The following is a 21,836-nucleotide window of genomic DNA, read 5'->3' as shown; positions in this document are numbered from 1 at the left end:
TATCAAAATTTCTTATATCATAATAAATTTAACCCCAAAACCCACCCCTTGTGTGCGCTACGTGACAAATTTGATATGTAAAAGTAAACAGACAGTGTTTAATTTTGCACACACTAGGAGAGGAAACTGGTTACCTCTCTTTATATGCGTAAATTTAAACGAAAATTTTTTAGAGGAAATTTTAAACATTTTATGTGTAAACTGTGAAAATGTGAACAATAAATGTTTAAAACTCAAAAAACAAATTTGAAATTTGTTCTACGCCACACATATGATAAGTAAAAGTAAGCAAGCAGTGTCTAAATTTGCATTCATTAAGAGAGGAAACTGGTTACCTATCTTAATATGCGCAAATTTAAACAAAAATTTTTTAGAGTGTAGGTCTTTATAAATGCCTAGAAAATGGGAAGCAGAAATTAGCGGTTATTTTCAGTCCAAAACAATATCAGTCAAATTTTGAAGTTTATGATTGTCATAAAGCTTACAGTGAGTTTTTATGCGCGGGCGCCAAGCGCCATCTTCTTAAAAACTTGAAAATTTCTGACGTAAATTAGTTTCAAAAAGCATCATCTCGTTTAAAATTCATATGGAATACGTAGTAGCTTATGTCGAAAGGTTGGCTTTAGTATAATGCGGCATTTGCATCATACGATTGCGAATGACTCACTGGCGCCGAGTCGTCGAAGAACTTTTGGCAAATAAACGAGCAAGATATAGTTCCGATACTAGCAAGTCAGTATTCTTATTAAGTCTCATCACAGATATTTTATCCAATTATTCACTTAACAAACAAATATCCGAAGCTGTGTGAATTGTACCTTTCATGTCTTCAGACAAGAGCGCGGAGTGAATGCTGTAGTTATTATGTTGAGAATAATAAAAAAGTCAGCATACATATTTCTTAAAAGTTTTATAATTTATTGAAAAATTCACTTGAATACTAACATCCCTAATACGCGTATACATACACAAGTTGACAATAATTTGCTTGCATGCAACGCCTTCGTTGTTGAGTATCTATTGCAGAGTTATGAATGCGTGGTATGTGTACATATGCGTTAAGACTTGCCCACGTGTAAGCATTAACTGGCGTAAGTGTAAAGAAAAAGTGAAAACTGTTTTATGCAACTTAAAACATCTGCAATTATAAAGCGTTAACTATAGCTATGGTGACCATCCGTTCTTTATTTTAAAGGACTGTCCTTTATCTTAACCCCCTGTCCTTTATATATTTTTTTTTTAAATAAAGAACGCCCTTTGTTATTTATATTTTAAACTGTCCTTCAAAAATAAATATGTGCCTTATAGAATCGAATGAAAATCCTTACCAGTGTTTTTCGCATCCCACTAAAGGTTTCTTATTTCATCGGTAATCTTTGTACAGGCTAAAAATCGCGTATGATTGCTAATACTCACCGTAACTATAGCCTTACTAACAAGTTAACATACATAAGTACCTAAGTAAGCAATATTTACCCCGCAGTGAAAGCTACTAGTTTTCAACTAGAATGCTAATACCAAGTCATTGTCAGGCTGGCTATCAACACCAACCAGTAGAAATAATAGTAGCGTCACTCCAGTTGGTAGGGCAGTCTGCCTCGGCATCGTCAATTAAAGAAATAAGTAAGTACTAATACAATAGTCACAATGGCCGACAAATTAGAGACTGGGGTGAAATACTAGGCATCCGTGGTTCAAAACTTCGGGCAGAGAGCCAATTTTTTTTTAGTTTAGACCAAAATGGGAACAAAAGTATTCGGAACTTTTTGAAAAAGAACTAAACGGGAACCAAATTATAAGAAACCTTCTCTCGAAGAACAATTTGGGAACTAAAGCCTCCGGAATTTTCTGACAGAAAACTAAATGGAAACAAATCTTTTCTGAACCATTGGCGTAGAATGGAAACGAGAAAAAAAATTGTTCACATAGCGTTCATTAGTTTAAAATGTTTGAATATCAAAATTAATCACAAAAGAACTGAAAGTTAATTATGCATTTTAAGTCAACGAAAGACTTAGGAAACGAACTTTTCTTACGCAAAAAATTAACTAACTAGCATTCCCTGTGCTTTAAAAGTATTTTTATGTTGTTACTCCCTCCCGAAATTATTAGTGTACAACTCCACAACAAGCTTTTCAGGCTTTCAGCTACACAATTCAGCTATTGCTGAAAGCCTGAAAAGCATGGAACGACCGAAAAGATTGTTGTGGAGTTGCATTCTAAGGCACGGTGCACATTAGAGCAATACGATATGCGATGCGATATGAAGGCGACATCGACATGCGCGCAGTGCACACTAGGCCGATACGATTTGCGATGCGACACGCGATACCATGTGCGGTGTGATAGAAAACCGTGTCGCACGGCCGCAAAGCATGCAACATTATGTCGCAGCAGTATCGCTGTCATGCAAGTGTGTACAGTTCGCATCGTTTCCTACCAATTTACATGTACTCAACAACTATCGTATCGCTCTAATGTGCACCGTGCCTTATGACCTCATTCATGAAAAATAAAATACATACTCGTACATACATTTAAGGAGCTTTTTGAAGTGAGCTTTTCAAACAAATTTTCGATTTGCGAAGCATTCTTTATTTTTTAGAAAGTAAGTCAAGTATCGATCCTATATATTGCGCACTTTCTTCAAACGAGTATTAATTAAATATTTATCATATAAATTTAACTGAACACAATTTTTAAACTCTCGTAAGCCTCTTTAGTTTGATACCCATATTACATTACTTAATTTATGACCTCACTTTACTTAAACTGAAATTTTCGAACAGTGGGCAACTCTCTAAATTTTATTTTTCTTTATTTTAAGTCAGCAATAAATCGGTGAAAACTGGATTCGATTCCATGTATTAGTTTTCGAGTGGCTAAAAAGGCCATCTTAACTTTGCTTCCATCTGTCACAACGTACTCTGTCAACAGGTCGAAATTGGATGCCACCCCAGAAATGCGCATACAGCTTCCAGACATTATATCGAACTATTTTATACAATAATTAATAACAGTGAAACAATTTCATTCTTAACATTAAAATTTAAAGTATGTATACTATTTCTAGTAAAAGTTTTTATTCATATTTGAATTTCAAGTAAGTGATTGTAAGTAATTTGATGTGGAGTTCCATAAAATGAAAGGTGTTTAGTAAGCGTTCAATCAGCTTAAAAGTTGAAGAACCCCTGGTTTAGATAACATAAGGCCATTAGAGCAGAAGCGGCGTAACCCATTTTTTTTTTTTGTGTACTTACCTACTTAGCATAGTATCAAATGTGATAACTTATAAAATAAAGTTCCCCTAGTTGATCGCTTATTTCGCTGTAAAAGCTTGACGTAGTATTTATGGAAACTCTCAGTAATTACAGCAATCTTCGCTCCGCTCGGCTCAGCACCACTTCCTGCATGTACATTAAATGTCATTATCTGATATCTTATCGATCATATGTACATATATGAAACCAAAAATTACTACTCTGCTACTTTTGTTATAAATACAAAATATATATCCAGTTATGATTTTGAAGTAGCCAAGGCATGAGTGTATATAACGTGGACGAGCTAGTGGCGCCAGCATGGATGAACGAGGAATTCTTTGGCGAAGTTTTGAGAAATTTGGAAACAGGGGATGGAATCAAGGTATTTGGTACACCTAAATGTACGTTGAGTGTCTGTTCAGATTTCACCAAGAAATTTAACTATAATTGACAGATAATTAAATTGGATATTAGTCCAGCTAGCATGAAGGGAGATCATTTTGCCAGTATAATGTTTCGTGCCAAGATTGAATATAAAACAACATCGCAGGCATCCTCTTCGACAAAGTCACTGATTGTGAAAACACTGCCAGATGGCGACGAAAAACATGAAATGTTGGAACAGTCACGAATGTTCCAAACGGAAATCAATATGTATACGAATACACTACCGAGAATTGCCGAGGTTTTGGCGGAACACGGCGATTCAATTGTGCTGGCACCAAAGTAAGGAATAAACACACATACATGAATGTACTTACTTACTTAGACTCAGCCGTGAAAAAGGGTTTGTAACCAAGCTATCTTCGAGCAACGGAAATATTAAAAATATTTCTTTTGATTTTTCTTGAGAACTGCAGTCAGCCCTAAGTTCGTTCAATTTTCTCTTTTTAATTGCATGAATACCGAACCGGTCGGTACAATGTAGTACACCACAATCCTCATTAGGAATTTCTTAATTTAAATCCATTTCGTTTATTTTCACTTTAGAATGTTGTACAGCACCTTAGAACCACGTCAAATAATTATTTTAGAGGATCTTAACGAAAATGGGTATACAGTGATGCGCAACCGTTTCCCCACAGACGATGAAATGAAGGCCATATATCGTAAATTAGCCAAAGTGCACGCAGTGAGTTATGCGATTGGTCAAAGTGAGGATCACGAAGTAGTTACACAACATCAGGAAGGAATGTTCAGTTCGGAGTTTATTTTAGAGTATGAATTATTCAAGAGCGCTTTGCGTAACTTTATCGACCTGCTGACGACGCATGACGAGTTCAGTGAATATCTGCCGAAATTTCAAGTAATGGAAAAAGATATTTTACGCCGATGCCACGAGTTGTTTAATGTCTATAAAAACGGAATTAAAAATGAAGTTCTTGTGATCAATCATGGGGACTTTCATTTGAAGAACCTAATGTTTAGATTCGATGAAAAATCACAGATGCAGGATTTTATGTTGGTAAATATTCTGAATTAAAAATTAAACCTGAACCATTCATTGTACTAATAATTAGGTACACTGCTTCACATTTTTAGTTGGACTTTCAGATTAGCGTCTATGCGCCACCCATTGTCGACTTAATTTACTCCAAATATGCGATGTGTAGTTCAGCGATGCGAGACAACTACGACGTTTATTTGCGATCGAATTTTGAACAATTCAATGAGACGTTGAAATTAATCGATTACAAGGGCGAATTGCTGAAATATTGTGATTTAAAAATAAGTGCTTTGCGATATAGACACTTCAGTGAGTAAATATATGTGCATATATGTAAATGCAAAAATCTGTATATTGACCTATATATTGAGCCCTAACCCTAAAAAATATGTAAGAAATATATATATATATATATATATTTTTTTAAGTAGAAATGCATCTAGATGCTCTTGGAACATTTCTGCATCAAAAATCAAATTTTGAAAAAAGTTTCGCTTACATCTTTTTGGCGGTTAGGGCTCGATATGTATATAAATACACACATACATAGAAAAGGATATATAGGGGTCTAGCACATCATCGGCATCACTGCAAAATGTCCTAAGATGCATCTTTTTGGAAAGACGTTTTTTTTTTTTTATATACCGTTAGTTGGTTTCAGATGCACGTAACATAACTCACAACTAAAAGCGCCCCTTTTTAAACAAAAAAGGTTTATTGGCAACTCTGTCCTGAAAACAATGCCTATATTAATTTTAAAAGCATTGTGCTGCTTTTGCTTGAAAATATCAAAATTCTTATCCAATGCCTTACGTAATGATAATGATGATGTTGATGTTGATTTTAATGATAATGATGATATATTTAGCAATATAAATTTGATTACGCCACTGCTTTTTTAATTTTCTATTACAGCGGTTTTTATCATCACTTTACTACTGCCTATACTCTACTCTGTGTTAATTTTAAGTCCAGAGGAATTGAAAGACAAGGACAGTTCTAAAGTTTTCAATGAAGATAATGGAGCAACCAGCCTTTTTTACCGAAATCCCAAGCTGATAACTGAACTGCGAAAATTGTTGCCGATACTTCTATGCGAAGGCTATTTGGACTAAATCATTGAAGGCGTTTTATTAGCTATGTATGTATGTATTTCAAAGGCAGAGACCGAAAATATCTGGTCCACATTACACAAATTCTAACTTTTACTATCATTAAGCAGTTCCTTTTTACTTTTAGTGATATGTATATATATCTCCGATAGAACGATTTATGTGAGAGATGTTAAGCTTAATGGCTGTGAGAAATGTAATAGCGAGCGAAAATAAAAAATCAATCTTAGTCATAGAGCTGCAAAAGTGTCGATACTGGCCGTACTCGATATTTAAGAGAAAAAACTCGATACATCGATATATGTATATGGTTAAACTTTTTATTTTAAATGAAACACTGAAAAAACATCTGCTCATTAAACAAACGCATAGAATCTTTTACCAGCAGAAAATTTAATTTTATTTATATATGGGCATTTCCAACGGTCGCAAACCGCACGTCCGTACACTTTTAAAGTTCAAAAAACAAGGAAAACATACATTTTTATTTATTGTTTTTTTATGTTTCGATAGCATTTTGATAGGTACATATATCTCTGGTGCATGTGATCTTTCAATAGGTTAGCAATAAACATGCGGTCGCGAACGTACGAATAATGGAGCTGCAAATTGAAAAATGCAACAACCTGCGAAATGGAACAGAATATTGTAAAGCAACTAATTTTATATTAAAGTGGAATGAAGTAACTTTCGCCTAGCTAATTGTGCGTTGGAACATCTCTATTAGTTTTTATTTATAATCTTTCTACCATTTTTGTATACCTTTCATGAATATTAACTGGTATTATAAATTTGGTCCAATGTTTTTAAGTGCTACCTGAAGAAGAAGATACAGACCCAAATAAATGTTTGCCAAATGATAAGAACTTCGAGCTGAGTCGATTTAGCCAAGTTCATCTGTGTGTCTGTTTGAACGCAATTTAGTTCCTCAGTTTTCGTGATATTCGACTGAAATTTGGTAAGCGAATGTATTTTTAAAAATGTTGCCATTTATTTTTGCTTTATTTGCTTTTAAAATATGCTCATTACTTTTTATTTAACTTTCTTTTATTTATTAGATTTTCTTGCTTTAAAAAGAAAAATATATGTATACGTTTTAAATTTAATTTAATTAAAAAAAAAAAAAAACTTATTCTTAAAAGCATGCACCAAAGCATTAAATTTTTAAACTGATTGATGTTCCTTTTTTGTTATATATGATTTGCTTTTATTTCCCATTTCTTTTGAATATTCTATGCATTTTTATTTTCTCTGTATACTAGATGTGTCCTATCCTATATGGTTCTATAGAGTTTTCATTTTGTTCTCTTTATACATACATATTTACACTTTAATTAGTAAAAACCTTCAATGTTTATTAAAATTTTCACGCCGCTTTATTTATTTAATGCACTAATTTCCTTGGTTATGAAATTCACCTTCGAATATAAAAATTTAGGTTCCAACAGCTATTTATTAAACACTAACGCACTGCGCACTGCAAGCCGCGAAATTAAAGTGACTTCACATTCGCGATGAGACAGTTCTTTATATAATCGCGCTGATGCGCATGCGCATAGTTGTCGAGCCGCAGAAGAAAAATAAAACAACTGGTAGAAAGATGTATAAATGTTGATACCACGAGAATTGTTGTTTGCACAAATAAACAGGCCAATCAATTTCTCATTTACATGTTTTAAAGGCAGAAGCCGTGGTTGGTAGTGTAAACTGATGACAGCAGATCCACTGGTTAGTCTGATACAACAAATTTTGATTAACTGTAAGGGCCTAAGCCAATTGATAGCAAAGTACTCTGTAGGTCAATTCTGGTTCTGTGTTGTCGTGAAGTGAAAAGTATTTTTACAAATTCACACCGAAATAAATGCGTTGTTAATGTATTTTTTTTTTTACCTCACAGTTACGCAGGGTCAACCCCTGGATTGTACATTTTTGACAGCTATGGGGTGAATAAAAATTGGCGAGCGGTGCTGCTAGAAAATTTGACAGCAATCACCTCATTTACGTGATGGTTTTGACGTTTTTTTATCTCATATTACTGCAAGGACGTCTAATGCATGGATTTTTGTTCTAAATAGACGAAATGAAATCGGCAATGGCAAGTATTTTTTTTTTATTTTGCTGCATTTTAATTGCTCAACTTCTTGCATACCAAATGTGGCGCTGAGCCACACATGGACCGGTAGGTCCCGGCTTCCCGGCTGCGAAGGATGTTTTTAGATGAAATACCATATGAGTTAACTGCCTTAATTGCTACCTGACTGTCTACGTTTCAGTTTACTTTTGAGTTGATTATCGTTACGTCGCAGGCTAGCACTGCTGCTATCCTCATACCAAAAACCTATGCTTGAAATATGCTGCGCTGATCAGGTAACCTTACCGCCCGCCTGACATTCACTTCCCGGCACCCAATCTCGTTATCAATTTAGAGCAATCCATGTAGATGCTTACCCTCTCCTCGTCACACATTATACAAACCTTCGTCCCAATATCGTTCCATATCATAACAACTGTCATAAACCGTCATTCATTCGACGACAGGAGTCGCATTTCTTGTGGATTGCGCAGAGCACACTTAAATTCCAGTCGTCGGACATGCGTTCATCTGACCATATTCTGCATTCGAGCTGATGCATGCATCTCATCTACTCCTCGCCGCCGTACTTGAATAGCTTGGCTGACAGGCCGTCAGCTCCAGCAGCTTTGTTGTTTTTCAGCCGCGTAATCGCTATTCGTACCTCCATCATCATCGACTGGGGACTCGGGTTCGTCTTCTTCACTACTTTCAATGCTCCCTCCACAATTTAAGTACATTCTGGACATCGGTCAATAGGTCGCCATTGTTGTTCTTACAGAATCTTGAAACCTTCCGTAATTCGCCTAACCCTTTGGTAGAATTTTCGGGCGTTCTTCCTGTCTGCCAGCATGTCAAGCTCTTCGCACTCACGTATTTCGGCCTTTCTCTTTTTATTGAGGCAAATACGTCTCGCTTTCTTCTTCAGTTCCCTATAACGGTCCCATATGGCGCCCGATCGCAGCGTGGCCCTATAGGCGGCGCCTGTTTTATAAGCTTTTATTTAACTTGGTCATCCCGCGCAAATCGCGGAAATTTCCAATCGATTTTAAACTGACTTCCCGACAAGCTAGAGACTTGAAATTTTCAGCATAGTTCCACTCACGATGACAATGCAATTTGAAATATAAATGAATTCCCCATATGGTCCAGGGGTCTTGATTCAAAGGCGGTCAAAAAATAGTAAGATTTATGGCTAACAGAGCGTAATTTGCCAAAGAACGTAAAACCACTATAAAATTGTTAAAGCTGCCGGCGCGCCGTGGCGGTAGTGTAGCAAAGCTATTTGTAGCAAATTGTAGACTCCAGATGTCGCCCCGCCAGAAGAAGTTAAATATTGCGCCTAAATATATGCCATGCTACTTCGGAAATGGACGACACGCCATTTCTTTAAATAAAATTAACTGCTGCTATATGTACATATGTATGTTTATACAAAACAAAAGCAAACAACATTTTGCTTGCCAAGTCTTCTGTTCTCTCTCATTGCAAGTTGAATTATTTTAATATCTATTGCAAAATTTTGTACATAAAATAAAATAACACTTTTTAATATACAAGGCTTTTATAAATGGACTAAAAATTATAAAATAAAATAATGTAAAAAAAATATTTGTTAAGAACAAGCTTTTATTTAAACTGTACAATCAAAGGAATAAAATGAAGTAGAGTAACAAAAGATTTTTTACCAAGATAATTTTGTCAAAACTGCACTAAAATGAATAAAATAAAATAAGTTAAGGTCTCGTTAAAGTTACTAAAAGCCATTTAGTGAAAGGGGTTATTCAAACTTTAATGAAAATTACTAACAATTTGTACTAATTTACTTCGTTTTTAAAAAAGCTTGTCGGCGAATTCAGCGTACATGTATAGTTGGTTACGTATGTATGTATATGTATGTATGCAGATATTTAAATGCCGGTTTGCTATTCACGCGACAAGCTTTACAAGCTTTTAGTACAAATTGTTAGTAATTTTCATTAAAGTTTGAATAACCCTTTCACTAAATGGCTTTTAGTAACTTTAACGAGACCTTAACTTATTTTATTTTATTCATTTTAGTGCAGTTTTGACAAAATTATCTTCGAAAAAATCTTTTGTTACTCTACTTCATTTTATTCCTTTGATTGTACAGGTTAAATAAAAGCTTGTTTTTAAAAAATATTTATTTTACATTATTTTATTCTCTGCTGCTTTTTGACACTCCTCATCGTACCAGTGGTTCTTTCGGGCTCGCTGAAATCCAACTACTTCTTCGACGGCGGTACTTAATGATCAGGAAATATGGTTCCACTGCTCGCGTATGTAAGATTGTTGAAGAGTGCTCTCAGAGAGCAGGTGTGTGAGTCGAGTGGTGAATAAATTGGTCGTCTGTTGTGATTGCAGCTTTTCGACGTTAAGCTTTCCTTGCATTGTTGGGCGCACATTTTTTGCTGCACAGAGGCGGGTGCGTATCTTGGCTACAATAAGATAGTGGTCCGAGTCGATGTTTGGCTCTCGGAGTGGACGTACGTCTTAGACGCTTGGAGCATGCCTTCCGTCTATCACAACATGATCGATTTGGTTTCTCGTTTTGCGATCTTCAGACAGCCATGTAGCTTGGTGGATGTTCTTATGCTGGAACCCGGCGAAGTCGATCAGCCTCAGTCCGTTATCGGACGTTTCGTCGTGGAGGCTGAATTTTCCGACATTAAAATCGCCAAGCACGATTTTGACATCGTGTCGGGGGCAGCGCTCATATGTACGTTCCAACCGCTCATAGAAGAGATCATTGGACGCCTCATCCTTCTCTTCCGTCGAGCATGGGCGCAGATGAGCGAGATGCTGAAAAATCTAGCTTTGATGCGGATTGTGGTACTGGGTGAACGCCAGTACTCGGCGACGGAATCTCTCTCATACCACGAATCCAACACCGAATTTGCGCTCCTTTACGTGGCAACTGTAGTAGACGATGCAAGGCCTCAAGGGGTTCAAAAGGAAAGAACTCATTTTCTTACGCAAAATTCCTATGGGAAAACTAAACGATCGTAGCAGGGCCTCTTAGAATTTTCCTAGAGAGGGAAGATTCATAGAGGATGATTACTATATTTACCGAATGCTAAAATTTAAGTCTTATGCCGGTCACATTGCAGGTTTTTTTTCTTTTTACGTGGTCTAATGTAGATACATATGCACATATATTCGAAGTCAGTGGTCGGAGAGTACACTGAATAAACTGCTAGCGTCTCCATTTACTAAATGCCCGCAGTTGGAATTGGATAATTGGGTTTTTGTGTATTTGCATCGATATGCCCATCCAATGGATAGGCATTTCTATTGAAAAATGTTGCCTCTACACGCAAATACTAAGAAAACGGCAATGAGAAGGCAACATTTTTTGTAGAAAGAAAGCGCTATAAGTAAAAAGTAGAAGAGATTATCGGTTCCTAAACAGCTCCCGTTCTTTCAACCTTACTTCCATTCCTTTTAGTAATAAGAAATCCTGAAAGGAAAATACGGATAACGGCAGACTTGAATATTTTAATAGCATCGCCAGCGAAACATAACCTCATTTACCCAGCTATCGGGCTTTGATCACTTCCGACAAGGAAGCTGCCACGTGCGGCCCTGAACTCAATTATAAACAAATTATGTCTATTACTTACTTGCTTACATATGTGAGTAAGTACCCTGTAGGGAAACGCAATTGTGCCATGACTACATAATACGCGTTAATTCTCTTTTGCATGCTTACCAAAGGTGAAGTGTCGATTGCGCACCGCTGCATCCCTTTTTCAATAGCTCTTAACCAGTTGAATCCATTAGATTTTTAATTAAACATTTTTGTAGGATTGTAGTTCGAATTTTCCCAGCAGGATAAGCTCATATGTATGTATGCATGTATACTAACAGACTGGCCCTTTCGTGCTTTAGCCTCACAAACGAGATGTGAATACTTATAAAACAATACATGTATGTATGTATGTATAAGAATGAATTCGCATTGCGACTAAGCCCTAAAGGCAGAGCCAACGACCTTCATCAACTCATTAGTTACTAATATTAATAGCCTTCTTTATGAATTTAAAGCTTAGACAAAACATGCAAACCGCGCATTTTTAGACCTTAAAGTTTAGGAATTTGCATCAAACGACAAATAATATGGTAGTACTATGTAAGTACATGATTGCATTTTTATAAGTTCACGATAGTAGTTAAACACAAACCAGATTTTACGCCTTTTATGACAGATAATTACACTTCACTAAAGTATTGCAACCATAGATGAAATGAAATGAAAGCGACTAATCTAATAAAACAAAACACATTTTACTTACTTATATATTTAAAGCTGACATTCCCACTGATTTGAAAAATTATCATGTTGCATTTTGGATCACGAATAGGGCGGTACATTGAAGCGCCACTGGGAGCTTTGCATTTTGTTGTGCATACCCAACAAACATTGCAAACAAATTTTCAAACGTCTAAGAAAATCTTATTTCTCAATTTGATTTGTCGCAATGTTTATCATTTGAAACTAAACATATTCTGAAATTATGCTCAAACAATATTTATCAACTTAAGATCGGGCTGAGAAACATGTGTCGGCAAATGGCTCCTCGCTCGAGTGAATTGAAATGCATTTACATAGTTTATTGATTTGAGTCTACTGATCGGCCACTTAAATTTAAAAACAAAACAAAGAAATACTCTGCTGCATCGAAAGTGACGAGACGTCAGAGAGAAACAACTAAAAATTCAGTTTCACTACATACATGTATGTATATATACAGAATGTTCTAGACCACTCGTCCACCCCCTCTAAAATGGCGGAAAATGTTGGAAAAATATGGCCTATGACTCTGGTGGTATTACCGAAGTCGCTTCGACCGAAAGTGGGTTAAACTGACCGGAAGTATGTTTTTTTTTTTTTTTTTAAATTAAACACACATGTTTTTACTACTGATTTGGATTCTGAGGATAAAAATACGTAACTTTAGTTTGAAACTTTTTTCTCGGAAGTGCCCCAAATGACCTTCGAACATCAACTCCTCCTAGACTTCTAAAACAGACGAACATGTTTTTATTGGAAAACGAAAAAATATGAATAGCCAAGTCGCGGATGCTCTTGGATCTTGAGCCCGCGCAATTGAATCAAAGTGTATGAATTTTGAAAATGAAACTTTGGCTTGTAATATCTATGGAACGAGTTAATTGTTATAAACAGGACGATATATCGAATTAAGGGATATTAAATTTAGTATCTCACGTTCATTTATCATTTTTCAGTAAGTCTACAAGTTTTGAGGATATTAAGATAAAACTTACAAAAACTATAATTTTCTCTTATGACCAATTCTACAGGAAAGTAAACCAGCCCGATTTTATTTCTTTCAAATATTGAACATATTAGTGATTATTGGTATTCGCTATATCTGTCAGCTGCCTCTGACACTAATTCTTATCATGTCCAAGCATTGTGTGTTTAATATTTTGCTCCTTTTGTCGAAGGATTTTTTACGCACCTAAAAACAGTGTTCGATACTTCAACGAGGAAAAGCACAAAAGTATAAAATATCCTTGATTTACTTTGGCCGATTAAGTTCTGAACGACAGAAAATAAATTAGTTTAACAGGATACGTTCCAAGTTAGCGAAAAAAGTTGTTTAGAACTCCTATTAAGTCGTAATGAAATGTACCGCAAATATTACAAGTCTACGACATACTATGAAGAGTTTATAATAATAATAATAATAATAATAATAATAATAATTGATTGGCGCTCACACATATGTTAGTGTTTGGCCGAGCTTCTCCTCCGGTTTGTGGCATGCTGTCACACAAAGTGGAGGGACCTACAGTTTTACGCCGACTCCGAACGGCGATTGTATTTTTATGAGAAGCTGTTTTTCATGCCAGACAGCGGCCGCCGGAAGAGTTTATAAGTCTATTTATATTTTTTGATTGTTTTTGTTTATCGGCCTTTAAATTGTAAGCTAATGTAATTTTTATTTTATAAGCTCGAGGCCCAGAGAATACATAAAACACAGGTTTTAGTTCTTTAATTTCTAATATCGATATTTCGACCTCAATCAGAGGTCTTCTTCAGGAACTCTTAGTTGTCGGTCGACCGGGCACAACTAAGAGTTCCTGAAGATTGAGGTCGAGATATCGACATTAGAAATTAAAGAACTAAAACCTGTGTTTTATGTATGCTATTTATTTTGTTAAAAATTGTTTATGTTACAACTTTTCTATAAAACTGCGATAAATGCCTTAACATTTTTTTTTTATCTAAGATTAACAAAGTTGTTGAAACCGCCGTATCTGATTTGAAATTGTCTTGGATGGCATCGGAAAAAATAATTATTTAGAAAGGATTAAAAAGAAAACACACAACATGGTACTTTAGATGAGCTTTTGCATATTTTAAGTTATTAAAAATAAGTGGTTCTTATAGTAAAGTTAAATAAATATGATTTGAGACGATAACACGAAGATTTTCCAGTCAAAAATTTTAGTGTACGACGATTTTTGGCCTAGTTAGAATTTTTAAGGATAATCGAGTATTATTTTTTAATTCTGCAATAGAAGATCCCAATTTTAGGTCAACCAGTTCTTTATGATGACAGAATAAGAATGCGAAGAAATAAATGGATGAACAAGGCCTTTTGGTTAAACCTTGCCCAAGCGAACCGTACGTGTAACGTGGCCAGTGTTTTGTGTAACGTTGCCAGTGCCCAAATTTTATGAGCAAAAATTGTCAAAACCCTACAATTTGCAACAATTGGGTATGCAGATGACCACCTGCATTCATTGTAGATGACATAATGAAAAGCTAGCGATATTCGCTCACCCGTTTCGCAGAAAATTCAAACTTTCTGACACAACCCATCATTAAACTTCCAAATAGTGAAACGTAGCCAGTGCACATTCGAATGCCATTAATTTTGAAACCCAAGGACTTATTAAAACTTTTCTTTTACAGATACATAGATTTGACCGTACCTGATCATATCACCTAAAAAGCTCAGTTAGTTTTGTGTTATTTAGTGGACAATTGATTAATATTTTAGAAAAAATGTGTACGAATATAACGTAGCCAGTCAAATAATCGGCCTTATGAAAGTGAAAAATACAAAAGAGTGAGACGAGATTTTTTTTCAAACGGTTTAGTGTTTTCGGATGTTTATATATATAGATATTGTGAAAGATTAGGAATTGTTTGATAAGCTAATAGTAGTTTCCAGCATATAAGTATTTACATACATTAACATAATACAATTAGTTACTAATTACTGTTACTGACTTATGATAATAATATGATGAAAATCGCTCAGATTATAAACAAATTGTTAAAAAAAAAAAATTTGAAAATTTTTTTAAATTTTCCTATATTTGCATTTTTATTTTATATTAATAAACATAAGCATACTAATTAGTGTTTCTAGAAGTTTTGCCTGTTCAATATTTCCATACTCATTTGCATAAACAAAATTTTTCCACAATGATGGAAAATAATTGCTTTTCTATTAGAGCTACCGAAATTGTTCCTAAATTTGCAAAAATTCGCTACCTATAGCTAATATTAAAAAAGCTTAGAATATTTGGGCGGACAAGACTGCAAATCCGCTACTGACTACAGTGCTATGGGATATTTTGCTTATATATGAGTCAGAATTTCTGAAACGGGCCACTTGAATTATGTGATATTTTATTTCTAATCAGTAGCGGTATTTTTTGATAGCCAATGGCAATACAAACAAATGTGTAACTTTGCTTTTACAAAAAAAAATGTATTTTCTTATATAGCGACAAGTGTCTTTTTGTCGTTTTTACTTGAAAATTCAATAACAGACGAACTAATTGAGCGATTTTGGCAATTCAACCGTCATTTTCATTAAAAATTCTTCAAGGACATGGATTTTATTTATTTTTAAGGGTAGTTTTTTATAAAATTTTTGATAAAAATACAAAAATAATAGTCTTCTCCACCACTTTTTCACACAGAAAAAAAAACATATATGCAAAATTTTACTCTCTAAAATATTCTGTTGACAAAAAAAAAATGGATCGCAACGTGGAAAACCGTTATTTTTAGTTGAAGACTGACGCGCAATGCAACGAGCGCATTCGGACTTATTTTGGTCAAGTGCGTCTGAAACCAGCGTGCCCTCACCGGTTTATTTGTTTTCATGTGACAAAGTTAAAAATAAACAGAGGTAGATTTAAGTAAACAAGTAATTTGTATGCAAAAAATAAAACCGACTTCAATTGTAAATGAATATCTTCATGATCCAATGATCGGATTTAAAGGAAATTAGTACCTGTGAGGTAATACCTTTCCTTTAAAAAAAAAAAGAATTATAGAAATCAGCTAACGTGGTCCAAAGTTATGCGGTAACATATATGAAAAAAAAAAATATTCCGACGAATTCATAACCTTCTCCTTTTTGTGAAGTCGGTTTAAATTATAGTTTTTCAATTCATTTATTGAACATATATCTATAATATTCACAAAACAAATGAACTCATTAGAATGAAAATCTTTGCATATATTGCAGAAAATTTTCTGCGCCAATACGTTTGTACGTCACTCTATGTCGAGTATATTTATTTTATCTTTAAATACAACAAACGAGTTCAAAATCGCTCAATTAGTTTGTCTGTTATTGAATTTTCAAGTAAAAAGGACAAAAAAACACTTGTCGATATTAAGAAAATATTTTTTTTTTTTTATAAAAGCAAAGTTACCCATTTGTTTGTATTGCAAATGGCTATAAAAAAATACCACTACTGATTAGAAATAAAATATCACATAATTCAAGTGGTCCGTTTCAGATATTCTGACTCATATACAAATGTATGTACATATGTATGTATGTATGTATGTATGTAGGCAACGTTCTATGCCCTTATAAAATTGCACCTAAATTACCGCACAGTTAAGAATCTAAAAATATCAAGTCGTTTGCGCTGCCAACTATTTGTGGCGATTCTGTCAAAGCGCCTCATTAACAACACATATATGTTTGTAGGTACATACGTACATACATACATAAGCGAGTACATACGTATGTAAGCGATCTTGCAATTACGCAGGGCGACTCTTCTAAGCACAACGACTCGAACACACGCCCAATAAAAGAATTTCAATTATCCTGTTTTGTAAACAAGTTAAAAGAGCATTAAAGTTTGTCACTCCTCACTTCTTACGTTAGCAAGGTCATATAATTTTCTGCATATAGTATTTTGCCTATTGGTGTCCTTCTCACTAATACGATGGCCCTCTGACCATCAAATGGAACATGTGTTGCTTTAATTAAATATAGTAATTGTCTAAATTCCATTCGCGGGAGATTAATTGGCTTTCAAGCCTATCTTATGGGAAGCTGCTAAACGAATGAATTGTTTATTTTGGTTGCTAACTTCAGAACTAATTTGTATTTGTAATTGCTTTGATGGCTTCAGTTAAATTGTGGCTTAACACGCAAAAGATAGGGGAATGGTTTTGTTAAACAGTTTTTATGCGATAATTCGTCTATATAATGTTTGTGCAGAAACTGGCATGAATGAAGTTGTGGAAAACATTTGTGAGACATAGTTTTTCTAAGTAGAGAGTTTATCAATGAAGAGCTACTTAAACTTAATTTTGATGCAAATATATTTATTTCTCAATTTTTGATCATGATATAAACAGTCGTAAATCATTTATTGAGAGAAAATATTTAGTACCTACAATTTTCTAAATTTTGAAAAACAAATCTAATATTTATATCAAAGGTGGTGGAATGCGAATAAAAATCCTGGCATAAAATACGTAGTGGCTCATGTTATTGAAAATTAGAGAGACAGAAAAATAGATAAATAACGAAGCACCGCCCTCAACTCTTCACAACACGTTAGCCAGCCCTAGAGCATCTTAAATTTCAGAAAATAGCCACACACTCCAGAAGGAGGTGTGATGGAGTTTCCTTTTATTCCATAATAGGCCTCAAAAATTTTCAATTATTTTTAGTTTCTCCTTAGGGAGGCCCATGAAAGCAGGTATTCATAGGCATATACGGAAATTGGAATAGCTCGGCTCTGGAGCCACCTATCGCGTCGATTTCAAGCAAATCGGACCATAAATGAAGTGTTTTGGAATAACTCCACTCCTGCGCCGCCTACCTGAAAAACAAATAAAATGCGCCCTCCCCTTTGAAATACATACCTTTCGAACAAAAGAATAATCATTCAAATCGGTTGAGCAACATAGCAGCAGTAGGGAGGAATAGATTTGTATGGGATTTCGTTAGCGTATTAATATAAAGATAAGGTTTCAATTTGAAAACAAAAATATGTCCGTGAAGAAGCGCGCGTGATTAAAAACTAAGCGTCATGAGCGTGCGTGAACGTGATTAAAAACAAATAAGTTTTAGCAAAAAAAAACGACTTAAAAAAAGTATATATATATATATACATATATATATATTTCATGATCCAAAGATCGGATCTAAACCTGATTAGTATAGGACCATGGGACCACCTCTGAGGCACTATCTTTCCGGCGCAAAAAGAATTATTGAAATCGGTTGACGTGGCCCAATGTTATGCGGTAACATACATAAAAAAAAAAATATTCCGACGAACTCATAACCTCCTTCTTTTCTGGAAGTCGCTTAAAAACGCTTTTTCTTAATATTGGAAGCCCCTCGGCAGGCAATGATGGTAAGCCTCCGAATGTAATGCCATGAAATGCATGAAAAACAGTTTCTCATAAAAATACAATCGCCGTTCGGAGTCCGCGTAAAAGTGTAGGTCCTTCCCCTTTGTGTGGAGCGCGCGCCACAAACCGGAGGAAGCTCGGCCAAACACTAACATATGTGTGATCGCCAATCTATTATTATGTATTTTTGACCATTCACGCATACATATGTAAGTATTCATATTTACTGCATAAAAAATGATTGAAAATTGGATTATAATTCTTGTTGTTTCAATTGTTGAAACAATAGGTATGTATTTATGCAAACATATAAAAAATATGTGAATGTATTACAGTACATTCGGGGTTGAATGAACCCCGGCCTACACCCAGAAAAAGGTTTAGTTATAATAACCAAGATTTGGTTATAGTGATCAAGTGGCATAGTTGGATATGGCGAAATAAATATATAGTTCACGAAAGTCTGCAATTTACTTAAGACTTCTAGTTGGGACAAATGTATATTTGTTAATAATTACAAAACGACTACCTTGATTGGACAATATTGTTAGTTGAATAAAGTCATTGTCGAGCAAATATAAACAATGCTTTGGTTGATACAAGTTTTCAATTAATTTTGTGAACTTGCTGTAGACTTGAATCAGCTAACCGTTTATTATTGGGAAAAAAGTTTCAGTTTGACACAAATAAAAATTTACTCGATGTTTGTTGTATCTACTTTCTTCTTTTATTTGCATATATTAAGCATAAAAAATACGTACATATTTACATAAGTTAGTTACTAAAGTAAATAATACATATGTATATGGTGGTAAGAATTTCCTAAAAAACAACGATGATACAGGAACAGTCGTGCGAAAACCCAGGTCAATGTCTGCTGGAAGTATACTGCTTTGCTTTTTCCTTGGCTAAATAGACACTTTCAAATTATAATTCACATGAATTATATATCCACTGAAAAACCCCGGTTGGCATCAAACTTTATATTTTTAAATAACTATGCGCGCACCAAAACAACTCGCGGTGATAGAAAAACTGAGACAAACAATTCTGTGCATGTCAGTACACACTTTCCTTTCTCTACCTAGCGCAGCGATCGGCATGCCATAGCTTTGGGACCACATGCGTGTTTCACCCATATACGAACAGCGGTAGCGGAGCAATGATTTCCACGCACAATGCAATGGTCTGCATACTATCCCATTCAAACGATTCAATAAGTGGGACTGTGTGCGTTGCTCAGCTCTTCGTATGTGAAACACATATGTGCTCAGAGAGCGCTCAGCACTCTTTAGGGGTGGCTCACAAGCATGAATATGTTCCACTCTAAAACCAAATCGTGGTTGCCTCAACCAAGATTTGGTAACTATGACTAAACCATGTGTTGAAAGAAAGCTTATCTGCATTAGCAGAGCTTAATAACATCCTTTTATGAACCATACGTTCAAGTTCAATGGAATTTGTAGAAATATGCTTCAAAGAAATATTTATTAGTATTAACCAAACCCTTCAACTAAATTAACGATTTGTTACAACCTAGATGAATATTAGAAGCTTTAATATATTTAGTTATAATTACCAACCCATGGTAATAGTTCCCAATCCTTGGTAACAGTTCCCAAATATTGTCAAAATTCGGAAACTAAATATCTTTAGTTGTCGAAACTAATCCTTTTTCTCAGTGTAGCTGAACGAACTCCTCGATCGATTGAACACCAAATTTCTTTCATGGAGTAGAGTGAACAAACATTTAGAAATTTCTTAAAGGAAATAAAGAAACAAATTGTCAAAATGTTTGAATTGAATATGTTAAGATATTTTAAATAAAATGTGTTTATTTAGTTCATAAATCTAATCAACGCCTCTTTAGATTCCTGATTTGAGTTCTATGAATCACAATCCTGGTTGAGTGAAGAGGCCTTGCACGAATTAGTTGACTCAAACCAAGTTTGTACTTACATAGTTTTTTTATGTAGAATTCTGGTTGAAAGTGAGATTTAGGTAAGATTCCCAATCCGGCTTTTCATCCTATAACTGACATAAAATCTATCGTAAAAATTAATCATTTCATTCGGCATTACATTACATTCGAATTTGTATAGGCGAGGCTCCCTTGAACTGCTTTTATTATTTCATAATTTAGCTGTTATAGGTACTCTCTTATTAGAAATTTAAACATCTCGGAATCGAGTATGGACAATATTGGACATCTTTTAAAGCTTTACCGAGTACCGATCAATACTTAAAACTATCGACTCAGCACATCACTATTAAAAATGCTATGTACATACATAGCAGGGAGTCCAGATTGTTTAAAAAGAAATAAATAAAAAGAATAAAAAAAATAAATAAAAAATATTTGTATTAACATATTTGGCGCTAAAAATAAAATAAAACTATAATAAGGCGAGATTCAGCTATTTCCACAAATGAAATTGCCACTTTCGCTTTCAGCGGGAGTTGTTACAAATGGTGGTTTAATATTGGTAAAAAGTGTTGTCACATCAAATTAAAGCTCTAACTCCATGACATACATATCACGTGTTTCGACGCACTTACATGATAGCGCACAAAAAATTGCCAAAAATCACCACAGGCGATTTCCTAATTGGACACTCTAAGCTTAAACAGACGGCAGCGTTGATCCGGATTAGCTCGGACTTAATTCGGATCAACTGCAGTTAATTCCCGAGTTGATCCGGATCAACGCTGCCGTCTGTTTATGCTTTCTGATACATGGTGAAACAAATATGTACATTCTATTGATCTTGATGTACATACATACATACATACACATTTGCCTACATATAAACATACAGTTCTTTAAGAAAGCGCCATCGTGCATAAACGCTCTTCGAGGACATATGTACCTCGAGTGTGCATGAAAACGAAATTGGAAATAGGTCATCATTAATGTAAACTACTTATTACTAGATCATTTATCGATGACTACCGGCATTTATTGGTAAATAGTACTTGTGGACGCACGCTTTTATGTATTTTTTATATGCTTAAGAACTCAATGATGTTTTAATTGTCTGGAGAAGTACACACGTCATTATAAATAAATCGCTAAATAAACATCGGCATATTTGTATGTATGTATCGACATAAGTTTAAAAGAGGTAGTACTGAATTTGACTCAGATATTAAATAAGAAATGGAAAAAAAGCACCCGAAGCCAATTATTCAGCAAGTTACACTTAACACGATTCAGTTAAATAGCTACCGTAAAATGTACATAACGTTAACT

The 21,836-nt window shown here is 34.7% G+C and overlaps 1 protein-coding gene and 1 long non-coding RNA gene across 4 annotated transcripts in view; one reads left to right on the top strand and one right to left on the bottom strand.

Moving 5' to 3' along the window:
* LOC118737331 overlaps window positions 1-21,836 on the bottom strand; it is a 131,939-nt gene that overhangs the window by 7,810 nt on the left and 102,293 nt on the right. The window lies entirely within an intron of this gene.
* Window positions 3,455-6,819, top strand: LOC118737329. 2 transcript variants are annotated; one of them, XM_036467769.1, is made up of 6 exons: window positions 3,455-3,645; window positions 3,718-3,989; window positions 4,254-4,728; window positions 4,806-5,019; window positions 5,626-5,851; window positions 5,950-6,819. In XM_036467769.1, the coding sequence occupies exons 1-5, from the start codon at window positions 3,544-3,546 to the stop codon at window positions 5,823-5,825; spliced, it is 1,263 nt and encodes a 420-aa protein (XP_036323662.1). In that variant the 5' UTR covers window positions 3,455-3,543; the 3' UTR covers window positions 5,826-5,851; window positions 5,950-6,819. The 2 variants fall into 2 exon arrangements, with proteins under 2 accessions (XP_036323662.1, XP_036323661.1); XM_036467768.1 differs by having other exon boundaries at window positions 5,626-6,819.

This window comes from Rhagoletis pomonella, unplaced genomic scaffold (assembly GCF_013731165.1).
Source record: "Rhagoletis pomonella isolate Grant_MI unplaced genomic scaffold, Rhpom_1.0 Rhpom_scaffold_00004, whole genome shotgun sequence".
Lineage (NCBI taxonomy): Eukaryota > Metazoa > Arthropoda > Insecta > Diptera > Tephritidae > Rhagoletis > Rhagoletis pomonella.
The sequence above is the reverse complement of the archived record's forward strand: the minus strand, read 5'-3'. Positions and strand labels throughout refer to the sequence as shown.

Coding starts and splice junctions, on each gene's coding strand:
- LOC118737329 (XM_036467769.1), top strand. CDS start 3,544: ATGAGTGTATATAACGTGGACGAGCTAGTGGCGCCAGCATGGATGAAC. Junction 3,646..3,717: donor AAACAGGGGATGGAATCAAG/GTATTTGGTACA, acceptor TATAATTGACAG/ATAATTAAATTGGATATTAG. Junction 5,020..5,625: donor TTTGCGATATAGACACTTCA/GTGAGTAAATAT, acceptor TTTCTATTACAG/CGGTTTTTATCATCACTTTA.